Genomic DNA, 18,557 nt, shown 5'->3' on the forward strand with positions numbered 1-18,557 from the left:
TGTGAGTGACTCCAACTTTTGAATGGTAGTGTATATAGATTATATCTTTTTTTACAGAATGCCTTTAGGGTGGAATCTTTCTCTTGGTCTGTTAGTCAGCAATGTCTTCCACACTGGGTAGAGAGCAGCCAATAAGTTTCTGGGCTGTGTTGATGACTCGCATTAAGATTCTCCTGTCTGCTGCCATGCACATGGCATACCACATCGTGATGCTGTATACTGTATGCTTTCTATGTTTCCTTTGTTTTTTGTTTTTTTAACGTTTTGGTCCTTGTTTGGGGTGGCCAGAAGACCCAGGTCTTCCAGAACAAGAGGCAATCACCAGTGCTGACATGGCGTCTGCCAACGATTGCGAGGATCAGACGGTGCCAAATGGTGACGACGAGGACAGAAACGTCCGGGATATCCAGTCCCGCTACCTGCGATGTCCGTCGCCCAGGTAACAGCTTTCAGTACTTTCAGTTAGTGCAGTAAGATGAGGATGATATGCTTTGTACCTTTCGCAGCCTCTCTATGATGTCAGAGTCCAGGTTGTCTGCTATATCTGGCTCTGACGCCGCCAGTATTTTCATGGAGCCGATCCACTTGTCGTCCACCATTGCCGCCAAGAAGATCATCAACGAGGGTGAGACACATTTCAGATGTTGGATCAAACAGTAGGATTTTTTTTCATTTCATCAATAAAGACTTTTATGACATTTTACCCTAAATGCTGCTGACCAAGCTGTTAAACGCTTCTGGTACTCAGAGATTGAAAGAATTCAAAGAGCTTTACAAGTTTCTCATGTTCTGAACCGCATTGATTCTAAAAAACCCGAGCTCCTACTGTGACCATTTCTGCTCCCAGCGGGAGACTGACGCAGAGCACATGGAGCAGAAGGTAATTGAAAGGCCAGCAGATAAAACATGGATTTCACATTACACTGATGCGAGCGCAGTAAATTTGAAGAGGAATGCGCTCAGTCTCAAATGAGCCCATTAATTTTAAGTAGGCAACTGTCTAGATTCTTGCATCTATAATACTAATAAGCCGAGGTGATGACTTGAGTGAGACGATCTGGATGTCCGACACTCGAATGAGGATGAGCTGTTTTATCCTGACTTCTGGAAATTCATGAAAATTAGCAGCACTTAAGGAGTATTTTCAGATTTCAAACGAGCCGAACCAGCTCAACAAAAAATATTTTTCCATTCCAGCAGAATTGCCCCCTCGAGGGGTTCGAACCGAGTCCATTCCAGAGTCCATGCTTGAAACAGCCGAGCAGCTGATGGTGGAAGATCTCTACAACCGAGTACGTGATATGACTGATGACCGCAGCCCCTACAACACCCCATGTGTGATGGACATCCAAAGAGCTATGATTCAGGATCGCCTGGAGCCCCCAAGCAACCCTGTGGATGAAGTGTGGCCGAACATTTTTATCGCTGAGAAGTCAGTAAAACCCAATTTTTTTCCCGATGTACAGATTCATTGACTACATTCACATGCAGGCAATCGTCCCCCTGGGATCGGAAGTCGGATTCTTGGAGCAACCTGAATAAAACCTTTGCATGCCGAGAGACAAACTAATAACCCCGTATACAAGGCGTTTTAAAGAATAGTGGCCCCTATAGATACAAGCTACTGTAGTTTCATGAAATTCGAGATACAAGATGTCTTTTGAGCAAAAATCTTGCCCGAGAATGCTAAATCTGGAGGGCAGATTGCTCAAGACCGCTCACCGCAAGCATCAGCTAGCACATGCGTTTTCCGTCAATAGTCTATCGTGCTCCCTTGCTCCTACCTCACAATGTATACAACTCCTGTGGCAACCGCTGTTTTCCTTCATAGTAAATTCTCATAATACACTCGCATTTTATCTATTCAACATATTGTTTTTCTTACTACAGTATTTTTATGTTCAATTACTATTCAAATAGGTTCTTAGTGATCAGGAAAATGTGTTTGATAGCTATTTAGGGTGATCTTGGAGGATTTTGAGGGGCCGGGAACAGATTTATTAGTTTTCAGTTACTTCTTATGGAGAATATTTGTTTGAGAGATGCAAAATTCTAGGTACAATCTCGAGCCTGGGACAAATTAATCTGGTATGTAGAGGGTAACTGTATTCCGATTACAAGGGTGAAGCGGAAGAGATTTCATTATGAAAATAAGTACATTTCAACTTTTAACCTTTGACAGTAAAAGTGGATTTCAGTGCCCTAAGAGCGCCCGCCTGATCTCGTCTAAACCTTAAAGAATCCAGCCTGGTTTGTACTTGGAGGGGAGACTCCCTGGGGATACCTGGTTCTTTATCTGAGTCGGATCAGGAGTTTTTTCCTGATACCGGTGACATAGAAACCAGTACTATCTGTTTCGTGTGGAGGGAAAAAACCCTAAAAAACGGCCTGGAGAAGTAAGGCACCACCAGGCTGTAGTTTACCAAGGCACACCAAAGGAGGTAGTGCACAGACTACTCAGGAGATTAAAGGATGATATTATTCACGTCACTCACCAAATTAACAAAGTACAGTGCCTATTTCCTTCGCCCTCCAAACGTCAACTCCCTTGTTGCGTCATGTGTGTTTAAAGGACGAGCTTGTATTTGGCTTTCCAAAAGCATAGACTTACACTGTATATGAATTATACAACTGTGACATGCAATATGTGTAGATGGATTCACCTGTGGCATGTTCACAGCGGAGGCGTAAAATAAGGCAAAAACGTCCTGGAGAAATCCACCAATACATCAGAGGCCTTTTTAGCGAGTAAGACGGAGTTTACTCGTAGGTGGTAAAAAAAATCCCGGTTGAGGGCCACTGCATGTGCGCACAATTGAGTTACAGTATTTAAATCTGTATACATGCCCAAAAATCGGAAAACGAAAGGACAGACCTAACCATTGCAATCGGAATACTTACTAAGAACTTAGAATCATATTCCTGTCATGGTCGCCTTGGTGACCAGTCTGCCCCGCCCTCTGGGCAACAGCTGAAGCAGTTCAACTAATTGTGTCTGCTATTTAAGGCTGGATTCTGGGCTTTGCGAGTGCTGGTTCATTACTTATATACACAATCCCGGTCTGTTATGCCTTGTCCTGTTTTAGTCTGTCCTGTTGAGTTCGTGCCGGAGGAACTCTGTATTGTTCTGTTTTGCCTCGGAGTATTGGGCGACTTTTATTTGGTTAAATAAAACTTATGATCGTCAACGCGTATGAGTTCTCCCTTCCTGCCTCCTGCCTCCGTTCTGGTCCGGTCACCCCTTCCCTCCACCACGCCGCGTGACAGAATGAACCAGCTAACAAATAGAACTCAGCGAACGATCCCAGCGAGACTTGGGGAGAGCTGGAGAGCGCAGTTTGGCAGGCGCCTACTGAGTTGGCCTTCCCTGCCCGTTCGAACCACGGCCCCGCCCGTCGTGGCCCTTGCTGTGCCTCGAATGGGGTCCCGGGAAGAATTGACGCCTGCCTGCCCGACTCCCGTGCCGATTGCCTGCTATTCCCTCTCCCCTGCGTGCAAGTCCGACTCCGACTCCGCTGCCCGTCGGGCCGACTCCGACTCCGCTGCCCGTCGGGTCGACTCCGACTCCACTGCCTGCCAGTCCGACTCCGCTGCCTGCCAGTCCGACTCCGCTGCCTGCCAGTCCGACTCCGCTGCCTGCCAGTCCGACCCCGCTGCCTGCCAGTCCGACTCCGCTGCCTGCCAGTCCGACTCCGCTGCCTGCCAGTCCGACTCCGCTGCCTGCCAGTCCGACTCCGCTGCCTGCCAGTCCGACTCCGCTGCTCCTGTTATGCCGGTTCTGATTTTGACTCTCTCATGTTTTGCCGGTTCTGATTTTGTCTCTCTCATGTCTTGTCTGTTCTGATTCCGTCTCTCTCGTCTTGTCTGTTCTGATTCCGCCTGCCCTGCCTTGCCTGTTCTGATTCCGCCTGCCCTGCCTTGCCTGTTCTGAATCGGCCTGTCCTGAGTGCGACTCTTCTGAATCGGCCTGTCCTGAGTGCGACTCTTCTGAATCGGCCTGTCCTGAGTGCGACTCTTCTGAATCGGCCTGTCCTGAGTGCGACTCTTCTGAATCTGAACCCCCTGAGTCTGACTCTTCTGAATCTGAACCCCCTGAGTCTGACTCTTCTGAATCTGAACCCCCTGAGTCTGACTCTTCTGAATCTGAACCCCCTGAGTGCGACTCTTCTGAATCTGAACCCCCTGTGTGCGACTCTTCTGAATCGGTCTGTCCTGTGTGCGACTCTTCTGAATCTGCCTGTCCTGTGTGCGACTCTTCTGAATCTGCCTGTCCTGTGTGCGACTCTTCTGAATCTGCCTGTCCTGTTTATCTGTCCTTGTCGGTTCTGCCTGTCTGTTATCCCATGTCCAGTTTGCCCGCCGGACCCCCCCCCTGCCGAGCGCCGATTCCGATCCGCCCGACGCAGATGGCGCCTGCCTCTCCCCGTTCCTGCGTGTTCGGAGGAGGGAGCGGGGTTGCCCCAATCGTGAGCGTCGAACCATTCCGGGGTGCGAGGTAGTAATTCTTTCTTTTTGGGACCTCGGGAGCTGTCCCTTAAAGGGGGGGCTCTGTCATGGTCGCCTTGGTGACCAGTCTGCCCCGCCCTCTGGGCAACAGCTGAAGCAGTTCAACTAATTGTGTCTGCTATTTAAGGCTGGATTCTGGGCTTTGCGAGTGCTGGTTCATTACTTATATACACAATCCCGGTCTGTTATGCCTTGTCCTGTTGAGTTCGTGCCGGAGGAACTCTGTATTGTTCTGTTTTGCCTCGGAGTATTGGGCGACTTTTATTTGGTTAAATAAAACTTATGATCGTCAACGCGTATGAGTTCTCCCTTCCTGCCTCCTGCTTCCGTTCTGGTCCGGTCACCCCTTCCCTCCACCATGCCGCGTGACAATTCCTTATATAGGAATACTGGAAATAGTCATTTTCCAATCAGAATACTGCCTGCATGTAAATGTATCCAACGTTATGTTAAAACATATTCACAGTCAATTCCTGAAGGAGATAGTTGATTAATTTCTATTGACCCGAATATGTGTCGCTCAGATCCGTTGCTGTGAACAAGGCCCGACTGAAGCGAATGGGTATAACACACATCCTTAACACAGCACACGGAACCGGTGTCTACACAGGGGAGTCCTTCTACTCCGGGATGGGTGTGCACTACATGGGAATTGAGGTGGACGACTTCCCTGACGTTGATATCTCGCAACACTTCCGGCCCACCGCTGAGTTCTTGGACGAAGCTCTGCTGACCCACAAAGGTGAGTGCAGTGCCCGCTTGGCCAGTGAGCAAGAGCGAGAGCGAGAGCGGCAGGAATCAACTTTTCCAGAATTAGATCTATTTCGGTTGCATAGCTTATCAGCATGATTGGTTTATTGGCATGTCTGAATGAGAACAGAGTAATTATGGATGTTTAAGGCCCTGAGAGTTTCACAGCACTGGTAGGTAGTTGCCTGTTGTTTCTGTGTTTCCCTACAAATAAATTCAGACTCTTCTTTGTAATTCCATTATTTTATGGATTTTTCTTGAAGAATGTTTTTATGAACTAAAACGGGACTGAGGGCTGCATCGCGTACATTTTTAGCTTTATATTTCTAGACAAAAGCTCCAGGGCAACCATCCTGTGGGGAACAGTGCCAGATTGCAACACAGACATGTCTTTTCATGTTGTTTCCCGCTGTAATTGAACAAAGTGAATTAGCTTGCTATCATTCCTCGAGGATTACAGGATACTTCAGCGACCTGACATTGATGATATGGATATATCATACGTAAAAAGAAATGTAGCGGATTTGATGGATAACTTTGAGGACTTGAATTGTGGGTGCAAAAGTTGAAATATCTTGAGTACGTTGTTGATAATAAACAAATAACTGCCAAAATCTGAGGCTATTTTTTCTCCATTATGTATGATATTAATAATGTTTGCAAAAACATTCACTATTTTCTCTCGAAGTGCATCATAATTGTTTTCAGATGCCACCAAGGTGTTCATTTTTAGATCGAATGCACTGTGAAAAAGAGCAATTTGTCATTGTTCTTGGTTTTGCCCCCCCAAAAAAGAGCCTTAGCATATTTAAAGATACAGTGTTTAAAATGTAGCAGAAAAGTAGCGGCTTGTAGTCTGAAATTTAAAGTAATTTCTAGAGGCTTGTGGGATTCTCATGTGTTTTTTTTTTTTGGCAGGCAAAGTAGTTGTGGTTTCCATGATGGGCGTCAGCCGCTCAGCAGTCTTGGTGGCGTCCTATCTAATGATCTTCCAGCACATGACCATCATGGAGTCACTGACAGCCATGAGGAAAAAGCGACCCATCAACCCAAATGAGGGTTTCTTAAAACAACTGCGAGAGCTCAACGAAGACTTGCTGGAAGAGCGCGACGACGACGACACTCTTAGCCAGTGCTCTGTTATCGATGCTCGAACTCGAGCTCAAATCTTCGGCGAGGGCAGTGTAAACACTTTGACGGATCAGGAGGATGGGCAAAGTATGGTGGAAGTGAAAGCAAATTCTATTATGATGGAGGAGGAAGAAGACGATAGCAGCGTGATGAACAGCGTGGCCTCCTCCGCGTTTGCTGAGGAACTCAAGAGCAGGTCCATCAGACTGAATGACTCCTTAAGTAAAACCCAAGAAAAATCAGCCCTGCCTGAGAATGTGAAAAGCAGGGAAGATGGTGAAGAAGATGACAATTTGGATCGAATGATCCACGAGTGGCAGCGCAGGAATGAAATGTTCCAAAGCGAAGAATGGTGGGAGGCCCAGTTGAACAGCGATGAGGAGGACTCCATGCCTACAAATGCGGATGCGGAGAGCGTCACCAGTGAGGACGTGCACGCCCTAAAGGAACGTTTAAAGCATCGTGCTAGGCGAACACCATCAGGAGCCGCGTCCTCTTCCAGCTGCACCAGCTACGCCGACCTCTGGAAAGAACGACTCCGGGAAATTGAGGAAGAGGCTTCCGCTCGCTATCAGAAAAATGAACCTGACGAAGGTGTGGAAAGCGACGCGACGCGACAGAACAAGATTGACGATGAGATGGAGAGCATCATGTCGGACAACACGTCTATGTATAATTTCTGCAAGAAAAACAAGGAAAGCATGACAGCTTTGGAACGTTGGCGGGTTAAGCGGATTCATTTTGGATGGAATAAGAAAGACCGAGGTGATGGAGAGAAGAGCTCGGTCAGCGCTGATGGAAAAAATGAAGGCTCCGAAACAAATGCTCCTTCCTTTGAAGACGTCAATTTGACGGCCTACCAAGCGTGGAAACGAAGGCAGCAGAGGCGACTAGGCGAGGAGAATGTGGAGGAAATCTTGGAGCTGAGTCGAAGGGAGGATTCTGCCACAGTTAAACGCCGGCAGAAGCGAGAGGAGATCCTGGAGCGTTCCAAGAAGACACTAGAAGAAAGTCAGTCGGTGTGCGGCTGGGAGAACGAAAGCTGTGTCAGCGGTGCCACCATCCCCCTTTCCGCCTTCTGGGCTGGAGCTGGCGTCACGGGACCGCCCAGCGTCAATACTGACGACAATGTGTCCGTGATCAGTGGGCAATCCTCTGTCCGATCGGCGGCATCACAGCCTCCCCCCATCCTTCCTGTCCCAACCGTCCAGGGTCCTTCTGGAGAACAGATGGTCAACCTGGCCAGCATCCAAAACTGGATTGCCAACGTGGTGACTGAAACCATTAAACAGAAGCAGAGCGAGATGAGCCTACCCTCTTTGTCTGTTGCCGGATCAGAACTGAGCTTTGGCGCACCAACCAGTTTTATTTTGGGCAGAGCTAGAGAGGACGACAAAGCCTCCATGTTGAGCGGTCGATCATACTCCAGTAGTGTTTCGCAGGGCATGGACCGGCCAGCGTCTGTCTTGTCGGCTGGTGGCATAAGTAGCACCAGCACGAGAAGTTCAGCAGTTCTGGATGCCAAGAAAAACAAAATCACCACGACCAGCGTGCCTCTTTTCAGCCTCTTCCAAGACACAGTAAACCTCGGCAAACTGAACGCTATTGACAAGGAGATCAAGTCTGAAATGAGAGACAAGATGGCAACCTACGAGAAGAAAAAAATCTTGGAGGACAACAAGCGCAGCACTTTGTACAAGAAAAAGAAACCAAAGGAGGATGACGATGAAGATGAGGAGAAGAGGGTGGAGGAGGACTTCCTCGAAGGGGCAAAAAAGAAGCAAAAACCCCGAAAGACGTTCGGCCTCTCTGGATGTCTGAACCTAAATCCCGCTTTGGAGAATGACAAGAACACCAGTGTTGAAGACTGGTTGGAAAGTGTCCGGCCCCCTCCAAGAAAAACTGCTACTTCTGCAGAATTAGAGGATCTGGCAGACTACCTGGACGGCTCCGTCTCCCAGTTTGATTTCTCCAGTCGTAGGACCTCACAGGACGATGACACGTATGGCACCAGCTCCAGATACGCACACACCCCCGACATGGACTTTTCCTGCTTTTCTGGCCACGCTAAAACCAGTAGGTCATACGACCAGGACGATGAAGCAAATGACTTTAGTTCTAGGAGGAATTTCACGAATTGTCCACAGCACAAATGCAACGACACAGCAGTAGCAAGGCGGGAAGCTGACGGTGGCGATGAGGAAGAGGACGTTGAGGCCTTCATTGCACAAACGAGGCAACGGATCAGAGCTCGGGCGGCCGCCCGGGAGCCCGACGACGAGGTGATTGCTGCCTGGCGGATGCAGCAGGAAAACAAAGGGCAAGGGCAATCATAGAAAGGAAAACACTATGAGTCTTATTTAATACTTTGACATGCAGGCAATAATCCAATTGGTAACATACTATTGCAAGTACCGGTATTCTGCTTATCTAAAGCCATGTAAACACACGGTGAAATCTGATTAAGGTCTTAGTCCAGGTGCAAGAATTGCAATTGCAATAGTTGGCTAACTCCTTTCATTTTCCAAATACTATTACATGTATACAGATGACAAAATTCTGATTGATGGCATATGTGCAGTTTTCCTCGTACAGGATATATTTTTACGCTCCACATCACTGTTGGATTTGTAGTACTGAGATGAATGAAACACGCAGATGCTAGAAAAAACCTCATGTGTATTGATTTTTTTCTCAGTGACATACCCTTTTCATTTTCTACCCCCTCAGCAAAATGCCAATGGTGTATCCATCTGCATATAGTCAATGTCACAGTTGTATCCATTCATATATAGCGTAAGTCTTTGCCACGTACAAGCACATTTTGCAAACATACGGGATGTAGCGAAGGAGCACACTTTTGGGGCATGAAGAGAACTTGCACGGGACTTTGATGGATTTGGTTGGTGACATGGATAAAATCATCATTTAAGTCAAAGGGTAAATGTGATAATGACATCTATTTGCGTGATGGGCTCCACCCTTGGCCACTTAGAGAAATAGTCGACCTAGGATATTGGATCGCAGCCACACAGATGAAATTGATTTTTGGCAGAAAGAACTGGGGAAAAAAGCCACAGCGCATGACAAAAATTTGCTCTTTTAGCCCCTGCTCTCAGCAATAGTCATCTTGGGATGGTGGTTTGCGAGCAAAACAGAGCAGTTTATTTTTGGTGGATGATAAAGAAACTCTACAGAGAACCGAATCGAAAATATAATGCACTCTGCCGACCCCTGCTATCAGTAATAGTCAGCCAGGGATGATGGATTACGACCATGTTCATGCTTTTAATTCTTGGCCGGCCTGAATAGAACCCCCACCCCCATCCCCACCCCAACCAAAGTTCCTTCTGCTGGTCCCCGCTTGCAGCAATATGCGATCCGTCATAATGGGTGTCAATGACATGAGTGTACCTCACTTTTTGATAGCGAGGGCGCCAAAAAGAGCCATCAAATTTGTAATTTGTAACATTTGACTTATATTTCATAACTCAGCTGATAAAAATTCCACAGACAACAACTTTGTTCCCTTGATGTTACCTGAGTTATTGGCACTAAGAAGCTTGCAGATATTAGGCATACACACAAAGAAGAAAATGTTTTAATTTATTAAATTTCTCCATTACTAAAACAGATGTCAAATTGAGGTCCTCATAGGGAATGCGGTCAGAAACACTGCAAAAAAATAAAATAAAATAAATGTATCCACATGATGTCACCATAGCCACCTACTGAAATTTTTTAGTTGAGTTTTAAGTGCTACTTACGCATCACAAGCATGCGCATTAATTGGTATAGAAACTAGATGGAATAAATGGTCACAATAATAAAACACATATATGCATTGTTTAGTCTTTGTATGCACAAATTATGCTAAGACATATTTATTGTATTTCTTTTATAATAAATAAAACCAACCAATGCTTTGCAAAAAATGGGAAAATGGTCATCTTATAGTTTTGATCTCCTGAAGAAAAAGCTACCAAAATCGTCCCTCAATGGTTCATAAGAGTTATTTAAAGAGTAATCCTTTTTGAAATCTGTTAATACAAAAATTATCTTTGCTTTCATGTAAAGAAAAAAATTACCCCCAAAATAAAATTTGAGAGGTGAAAAAAATGGCGTGTTCATTTAAATCCCGGTAGTGAGGAGGTAAGTTTTCAAAATAAAATCAATGAGCAGTTCCTTTAAAGACTTTATTACTGAGTATTCTGGGCACAAATGAGAAACTGAAAATTTGCGCTCGGAGTTGTGGAATCAACGGCTGAATAAATGAAATTACATAGTTATGACAAAATGAATGAATTTATAAATGACTAAAACATGGATGTAATCAGACCAATTTGAGGGATACTTAAGTACCCACGAATTCCACTCAAGCACCCCCAAAAACAAGAGCATTTTTAAAACTTATTAAAGGATGAGATAGGCTTAAATTTGATAAAAAATGATAGATTAAAAATAAACGTTATACAAAACAATGGTTGGATAAAATGCATCATTGTCCAATAGAGTCCACGCTTCTTCTTCTGCATGTTTTTGTGTGTGTGTGTGTGTGTGTGTGTGTGTGTGTGTGTGTGTGTGTGTGTGTGTGTGTACTCGACTAGAAATAAGTGAATAAAAAGTGGGTATGGCGTAGTGATAGTGTTTCTGCTAAACATAATGTCTAATGTGATGTTCACAGATGGGAAGTGACATTCCTGAACAGTGTTTTAGACTAAGTGAATTAAAAATATCAAAATAAAAATAAATAATGAAGACAAATCCAAAATTAATATGAATATAAATCAATCCAACAAATAAATCCATTTTTTGAATTTGCCGATGAATCTGAAGACCAATATCATTACTTCTCCTTGTTCATCTACCTCCTTCACTTCCTTGGAAATTGGGAACATATCTCGTGCTGCTATTTAGTACTATTAAAAAATGAGTATAGAGACAGTGTGTATTATTTGACTACAAGATGTCACTGTAATCTGTAATGCAACTGAAAACAAGTGCTAAAAAGCACAAGGAAGAATATACACTACGGAAACTCAAGGTAACCAAACTGCTACATTATCTTCTCATTTTACCGGGCAACTTTTTACAGGGCAAGTGGGTTTTTTGAGTACCGGTACTTGTATCAGAAAGATGATGGACAATTATTTCAGCTCCCTCAAGGTGAGGCTCATGGTCTTTTAAAGCCATCATATTTGTATCACGGTTCATTTAAAAAAAAATCCATCCATCCATCCATTATCTGCACCGCTTACCCTCAGTAGGGTTGCGGGGGCGCTGGAGCCCATCACAGCTATCTTCGGGCAGTGAGCAGGGGACACCCTGAACTGGTTGCCAGCCAATCACAGGGCACACAGATAATTTGCTCGCTCATTAACACCTAGGGACAATTTGAACCGGCCAATTAACCTGGTATGCATGTTTTTGGAATGAGGGAGGAGACCGGAGTGCCCGGAGGAAACCCACGCAAGCATGGGGAGAACATGCAAACTCCACAGAGGAGGTTTGATCTCATGATCTCAGGATTGTGCCGCACACGGGCAGAAAAAAATGAAGGTCAAAATGAGCTTCAACTATCTTAAGTAACTAGCTATTATGGCTCTTTGGGTCAAAATGGCTCATTCCACTTTCATTTGAACAGCCAACAAAATTAGTGTAGACCCTTGACAACATCAAACCGTGTCTGGTGGACCCATCCAGTATGGCTGACTGTTTGCATCCGGGAATTAGCGTAAAGCCACACGAAAACATTTTATATGTATATATAACTTATATCAAATATTGTATTTTTTAAATGAATTAAAGTTTTGCTACCACTAGGAGGCGCTAGATAATACACACTGTCCCTTTAAGTATGCCGTGGCAATGTCCGGTCCAAGTTATCTGGGATGTGTCTATGTTTCCTCTGATGTCACTCGCCGTGCTATCCTTAAAAAAAAAAACATTTTTATTTATCTTATTTTTATTTGTAAAGCCCTTGATCAATATTGTTCTTTTTTAATGAATGATATATAATATAACACGATACCACATCAAATAATGAGTATTTTACCTCCAGGAGGCACTAAATTATACATTATCCCTTTAATCTTTCATATTAAGTCATGGGCTTCAAACTATAGTCCCATTGGCTGTCCTTGGCCTCCGGGATGAAATGTTTGTTTTTTTTTTATTTTATTTTTATGCAAGTTACTTATTGTTTTTTTGTTTTTCCAATCAAATGATGGATCGGATGTAGGCTCACTTGTCCAAGGAACAGCGTGTGCTTCATGACAACTAACGGACTACAAGATCCACAATCCAATTTACCAGTTTCCAGTGATGTAATCGCAGGCGAGAGCCGGATTGGGGACGCGTGACAACATAGGGGAGCAATTTATTAGGTTCGACCTGTTGCGGGTTTAGTTAGGACCAGGTGGTTCTTTCTATGATCAAGAACTTGAAGTACCGCCTAAATCAACGAAAGTCATATAATTTTTTTGCCATGTGCTCGTGAAGGTGCTGCTATGAAGTTATGACGGGATTTAGTTAACGTGCCTGTCAAAAGTGAGGTTTTCTTTTAAATTGATTTTTGTGTGCACCAGAGAAAGGCAACTAAATTACTGAGAGGTATTTTAAAATGATTTTTTTTCCCTTTTATTTGACATGTCAAGTCATGTTTATTTGTATAGCCCTTAATAACAAAGAGTCTCAAAGGGCTGCACAGACCACAGGTTATTGCAAACAGCAGGCTATTATGACACCATGCCCTCATCTAAAACCTGAATGAGGGAGAGGAAAAACTCAAAAAGCTAAACATGAGGAAAATGTAGAGACCTTGAGAAGGGCCCGTACATGAGGTAATCCCCCTTTCAGGATGACCAGGCTGCAATGGATGTTGCAAAAACAAATAATACACAGTTATTGTCAACATAAAATATACATTGGTTATTCATATGCTATGGAATAGAAGTGTGTTTTAAGCTTAGATTTTAACATTTCCACTGAGGTTGCAGATATTGCTATATGTACGTGCTTCAAGTGCAGGTTAAGAGGGTCTGGCTGATTATTATTAATAATAATTATAATATTTTCGTTTCACATAAAGGGACAGTGTGTAATATTTAGTGCCTCTTGGTGGTACAAAAAAACTGAATCCAGTAAAAAGGCATGAATACATAAACTAATATCTCATCTCATCTCATCAGCCGTTAAGTTAATTCTTGTAAATATTCTTAAATTGAGAAATTTGTTTTTCTTTTACATTGTGCAATACATAAGTAGTTGTCTGACTGCTGTAGTTGCTGCCATGTTTATCTGACATTTGCTGCTACGCTGTGCTCATTTGGAACTGGTTTTCGTTTCCGTCAGACAATACAGTGCCATCTAGTGGTCAAATATTACACAATGTACCTTTAAATTGGTTTAGGATCATTGAACACTGTTCAGTAGTGTCACTTCCCATTTGTGAACACCATATTACACTTTGTGATTAGCAGAATCACTATTGCTACGCCATGCCCAGTTTTGACTCATTTATATCTCTTTGGGTACACACACATACAGTTAAGAAGAAGCATGGAACTTATAAGACAATAATGCATTCTATTCAACACTTTATAATTCTGGATGCGGAGGGGTAAGTGGGAGAGAGCGGTGCTCGGAGTCAAGTGGACTAAACCATTTCAAGGCTGTGGAGTATTACTGACGCTGCTTCAGTCACACTTTTGTTTTGGTTTCCTTTTTTTTATTTTTTTATCTAGTGTTTTTCCATTATATTTAAGACTATCCTGTCCTTTATTAAGGAAGTTTTAAATATGCTCTATTTTGGGGGTTTTCTGCTTGAACACCCACAAAAACAAGCTGGTTATGCCCATATTATTTAGTTTAGCCAAGAGAAACTGAGAAACCAGAGTCTAAAAACAGTCATGGTTCCAAAATAACTGAAGTTTTAGGTCCTTCAAGACAATGAGAAACAGGATCAGAGACAGTTTCTTTCACAGGGCCATCACTACTCTAGACAAGCACACAGGACTGTGAAAATACTGTATATCTAGCCAGTGTGTACAGGATATTGAGTGTTTATATTTTATTTCTCAACTCTATTTTATGGAAATATGTTGCAGCTAATGTCAACCCAATTTTTCCAACATCTTTTCAGCAATTTAAACACATACATTTAAAAAATCTTCTCCATTCAAAATATGAAACCAAAAAAGGCTTTCTTTTTTTACAACCAATGGTCTTTTTTTATCTGCTGTACTGAAAAAACAAAAAGTCCACTTAAAAAATGGTGAAAAATGTATACAAATTTTAGGTATTTTTAATGATGCCGTGTTTTTTTATTATTTAATTTTACTATTTGTAAATTTAATATTTAGAAATACATATAATTTAAGATTTATTTTAGTAATGTGATATGACATAAACAAGCTTTTATACAGTGGCTTGCGAAACTATTTGGCCCGCTGGAACTTTGTGACCTTTTGCCACATTTCAGACTTCAAACATAAAAATATAAAACTGTAATTTCTTGTGAAGAATCAACAATAAGTCGGACACAATCATGAAGTGGAACACGCTTTATCGGATATTTTAATCTTTTTTAACAAATAAAAAACAAAAAATTGGGTGTGCAAAATTATTCCGCGCCATTGAGTTAATACTTTAAAGCGCCAACCTTTTGCTGCGATTACGGCTGCAAGTCGCTCGGGGTATGTCTCTATCAGTTTTGCACATCGAGAAACTGATATTTTTGCCCACCACCATGTTTGACTGGCCGATGGTGTGTTGAGGGTGATCTGCTGTGCTGCTTTTTCGTCAAACATAACGTCTTGCATTGTTGTTCGATTTTGGTCTCATCTGACCAGAGCACCTTCTTCCACATGTTTGGTGTGTCTCCCAGGTGGCTTGTGGCAAACTTTAAACTACACTTTTTATGGATATCTTTAAGTAATGGCTTCCTTCTTGCCACTCTTCCATAAAGGCCAGATTTGTGCAGTATACGACTGATTGTTGTCCGATGGACAGATTCTCCCATCTTAGCTGTAGACCTCTGCAGTTCATCCAGAGTGATCATGGGCCTCTTGGCTGCATCTCTGATCAGTTTTCTCCTTGTATGAGCTGAAAGTTTAGGGGGACGGTCCAATCTTGGTAGATTTGCAGTCGTCTGATACTCCTTCCATTTCAATATTATTAATTGCACAGTGCTCTTTGGGGTGTTTGAAGCTTCGGAAATATTTTTGTATCCAAATCCAGCTTTAAACTTCTCCACAACAGTATCTCGGACCTGCCTGGTGTGTTCCTCGTTCTTCATGATGCTCTCTGCGCTTCAAACAGACCTCTGAGAATACAGTGCAGGTGCATTTATTCAGAGACGTGGATTCAATTTATCATCCTTAGTCATTTAGATCAACATTGAATCATTCAGAGATCCTCACTGAACTTTTTGCTGCACTGAAAGTAAAGGGGATGAATGATTTTGCACACCCACTTTTTCATTTTTTATTTGTTAAAAAAGTTTAAAATATCCAATAAAGTGTGTTTCACTTCATGATTGTGTCCCACTTATTGTTGATGCTTCACAAGAAATTACAGTTTTATATCTTGATGTTTGAAGTCTGAAATGTGGCAAAATGTCACAAAGTTCAAGGTGGCCAAATAGTTTCGCAACACAGTGTATATGTAATTTATTAGATAAAAATAGGCCCTAAATTTTGTCTCTGGCCTTTGAACCGCTTAAAGATTGTTGTTCCTTCACGCTTTTTTTCAGGCACGTTGTATAGCAAAAATGTTTTTACAAATAAAAAGACAAAAATTCAGCACACTTTCCCCGTAAATTCTATCCTCACGTTTGCCCCATTCATTTTGTTGTTCCTGTATATGCCACGCTACCTTCCCCACGTCCTTCCTACAATTTGTTCCTGGTTACATAAAACCAAATATGCGCGGATAAACTGACACTCTTATTTGAGTATTTTATTTCATAATTGTCCTATATGTGTGAATGCAAGTATATAAACTGTAGAGAGAACATCTTTGTGAGAAGAAATTCAGCGCCCAGGTATTCTTTAGATGGCGCCACTGTAACTGCATTCAGTTGTACTTTATAGGTACAGTAAATATAAACATTGCCACCCACAATTTGGGTTATTTAATACATCATGATTGCAGAAGGAAAAGTAAGGCATTGGCGCTTAAGGCCAGTTCTGACTGCCAGTGTTTGGCGAGTGACTGAAAAACAAAAATTAGTTATAGGTACTAATTATCTCATTAAAAAAAAAAGATATGTTCTTCACAGATTACTGTCACACAAAAAGTAGTGCATTACTCCAAAATTAACTATCTATTTCTGGTTACAAATTACTGTTCAGCATATACTGGCATTTAAGATGACCCCCTAAAACTGCTTTAAAAAGCCACATCATAAAATAAATGGAAGAAAACTTGCAATCCCCACTTGTGGAAGCAGTTTAACCCTTCATAGTTCTTGGCTTGTGCAATCAGGAGAGCTTGCAAACACTTAGCAAAGACACTCCATATCATTTTTGTCTCTTGGCTTTAAAGTACTCGAAGATCTCCTTCCTCATTTCTGGGTTCAAGGCATTTTTTCCCCTCCAGACATGGTGTATTCCAAACATAATTTTACAAATAAAAGGACCAAAATTAAGCATAATTTTACCTTCAATTCTGTGTTTACGCTTGACCCACTACAAAAAGGTCTGTTGTACCTGTACAATTTTTGTATTGTATTTATTTAGTCAGCCAGTATAAACCATAAACATGATATATACAAGAAATCATTTGACACGCGAACTCTCAATAATGATAATATAATAGATTTCAAAGAATAAAACGAATAGAGTAAAAAGGATAGATAGATAGATAGATAGATAGATAGATAGATAGATAGATAGATAGATAGATAGATAGATAGATAGATAGATAGATAGATAGATAGATAGATAGATAGATAGATAGATAGATAGATAGATAGATAGATAGATAGATAGATAGATAGATAGATAGATAGATAGATAGATAGATAGATAGATAGATAGATAGATAGATAGATAGATAGATAGATAGATAGATAGATAGATAGATACTTTATTCATCCCCTAAGGGAAATTCACATATTCAAGATATTGTAGTGTATAATACAAGGTATTAATATAGAAAAGTTTAGAAAGAAAGAATTTGTAAATAACAAGACTAGAGTAGAATAGGTCGGAGGAACGCCGTTGGCATAATAATACTATACAGAATAACCTGATCAATTCCCGTTGAACATCTCAATAGCGGAAGGGTAAAAACTCTCTTTAAAACGTGTAGTCTTGCTCAAGATGGAGCAAAGACGGCGATCTGACGGCAGGTAATCAAAGTACCTGCGAGCAGGGTGACTGGGATCATCTATAATTTTTAGTGTCCTTTTTCTAGTTCGTTCAATGTAGATACTTTGCAGGGACGGGAGGCCAGTACCTATTATTTCCTCAGCCGTCCTCCCTACTGATTCCTTTTTTTAAAATTCTTTCTGATTGACTCGACCGAACCAAACTGTGATTGACCTAGTTAAAACGGATTCAATGATAGCACAATAAAAATTGACTAGAATGGATTGACGGACTCCAAATGATTCGAGTTGACGAAGGCAGTAGAGCCTTTGTCTGGCTGACTTAAGAATATCAATAGCATTGACAGTCCATGTGAGGTCAGCTGACAAGTAAGTACCCAGAAACTTAAATGAATGGACCAGTTCGACCTCACTACCATTAATTGACAGTGGCACATGCGGCGGAGGCTTAGTACGGAAATCTATCATCTCCATAGTTTTACTTACATTCAATAACAGATTACTCTCATGACACCAGGTGGAAAGTGAATCAATTTCTGCTCGGTATTCAGTTTCGTCTCCATTTGAAATAAAGCCAGAAACCGTGGTGTCGTCTGCATACATCACGTGCGGTCCTTTCTCAAGGTTACTTCATTTCTTCATGGACAATTCATCCCATCCACTACACAGCATTATCTCCAGACAGAAGAGCAGTTTCAGCGACAGACTGCTATCAGTCTTGTACTACGGACAGATTGAAGAGATCTTTTCTTCCTCATGCCATGAGGCTGTTTAACTCTACCCGGAAGAGTAAAAGCCCATATTAAACCACACCCCCTACATTGCATATTAACGA

The 18,557-nt window shown here is 42.3% G+C and overlaps 1 protein-coding gene across 1 annotated transcript; it reads left to right on the forward strand.

Moving 5' to 3' along the window:
* The first annotated feature begins 283 nt into the window (after positions 1-283).
* On the forward strand, positions 284-8,758 carry styxl2 (serine/threonine/tyrosine interacting like 2). The gene is made up of 5 exons (XM_088332838.1): positions 284-439; positions 507-625; positions 1,201-1,432; positions 5,031-5,248; positions 6,175-8,758. The coding sequence occupies exons 1-5, from the start codon at positions 333-335 to the stop codon at positions 8,721-8,723; spliced, it is 3,225 nt and encodes a 1,074-aa protein (XP_088188964.1). The 5' UTR covers positions 284-332; the 3' UTR covers positions 8,724-8,758.
* Positions 8,759-18,557: the final 9,799 nt, after the last annotated feature.

The sequence above is a fragment of the Urocampus carinirostris genome, chromosome 3 (genome assembly GCF_059441175.1).
Source record: "Urocampus carinirostris isolate Australia breed hairy pipefish chromosome 3, RoL_Ucar_1.0, whole genome shotgun sequence".
In the NCBI taxonomy this organism is placed as follows: domain Eukaryota; kingdom Metazoa; phylum Chordata; class Actinopteri; order Syngnathiformes; family Syngnathidae; genus Urocampus; species Urocampus carinirostris.

What these genes read in the sequence shown, in the direction of transcription:
- styxl2 (XM_088332838.1), top strand. Translation starts at nt 333, where the DNA reads ATGGCGTCTGCCAACGATTGCGAGGATCAGACGGTGCCAAATGGTGAC. An exon ending in AACATTTTTATCGCTGAGAA is followed by an intron (nt 1,433 to 5,030) that starts GTCAGTAAAACC and finishes TGTGTCGCTCAG; the next exon opens with ATCCGTTGCTGTGAACAAGG. An exon ending in AGCTCTGCTGACCCACAAAG is followed by an intron (nt 5,249 to 6,174) that starts GTGAGTGCAGTG and finishes TTTTTTTGGCAG; the next exon opens with GCAAAGTAGTTGTGGTTTCC.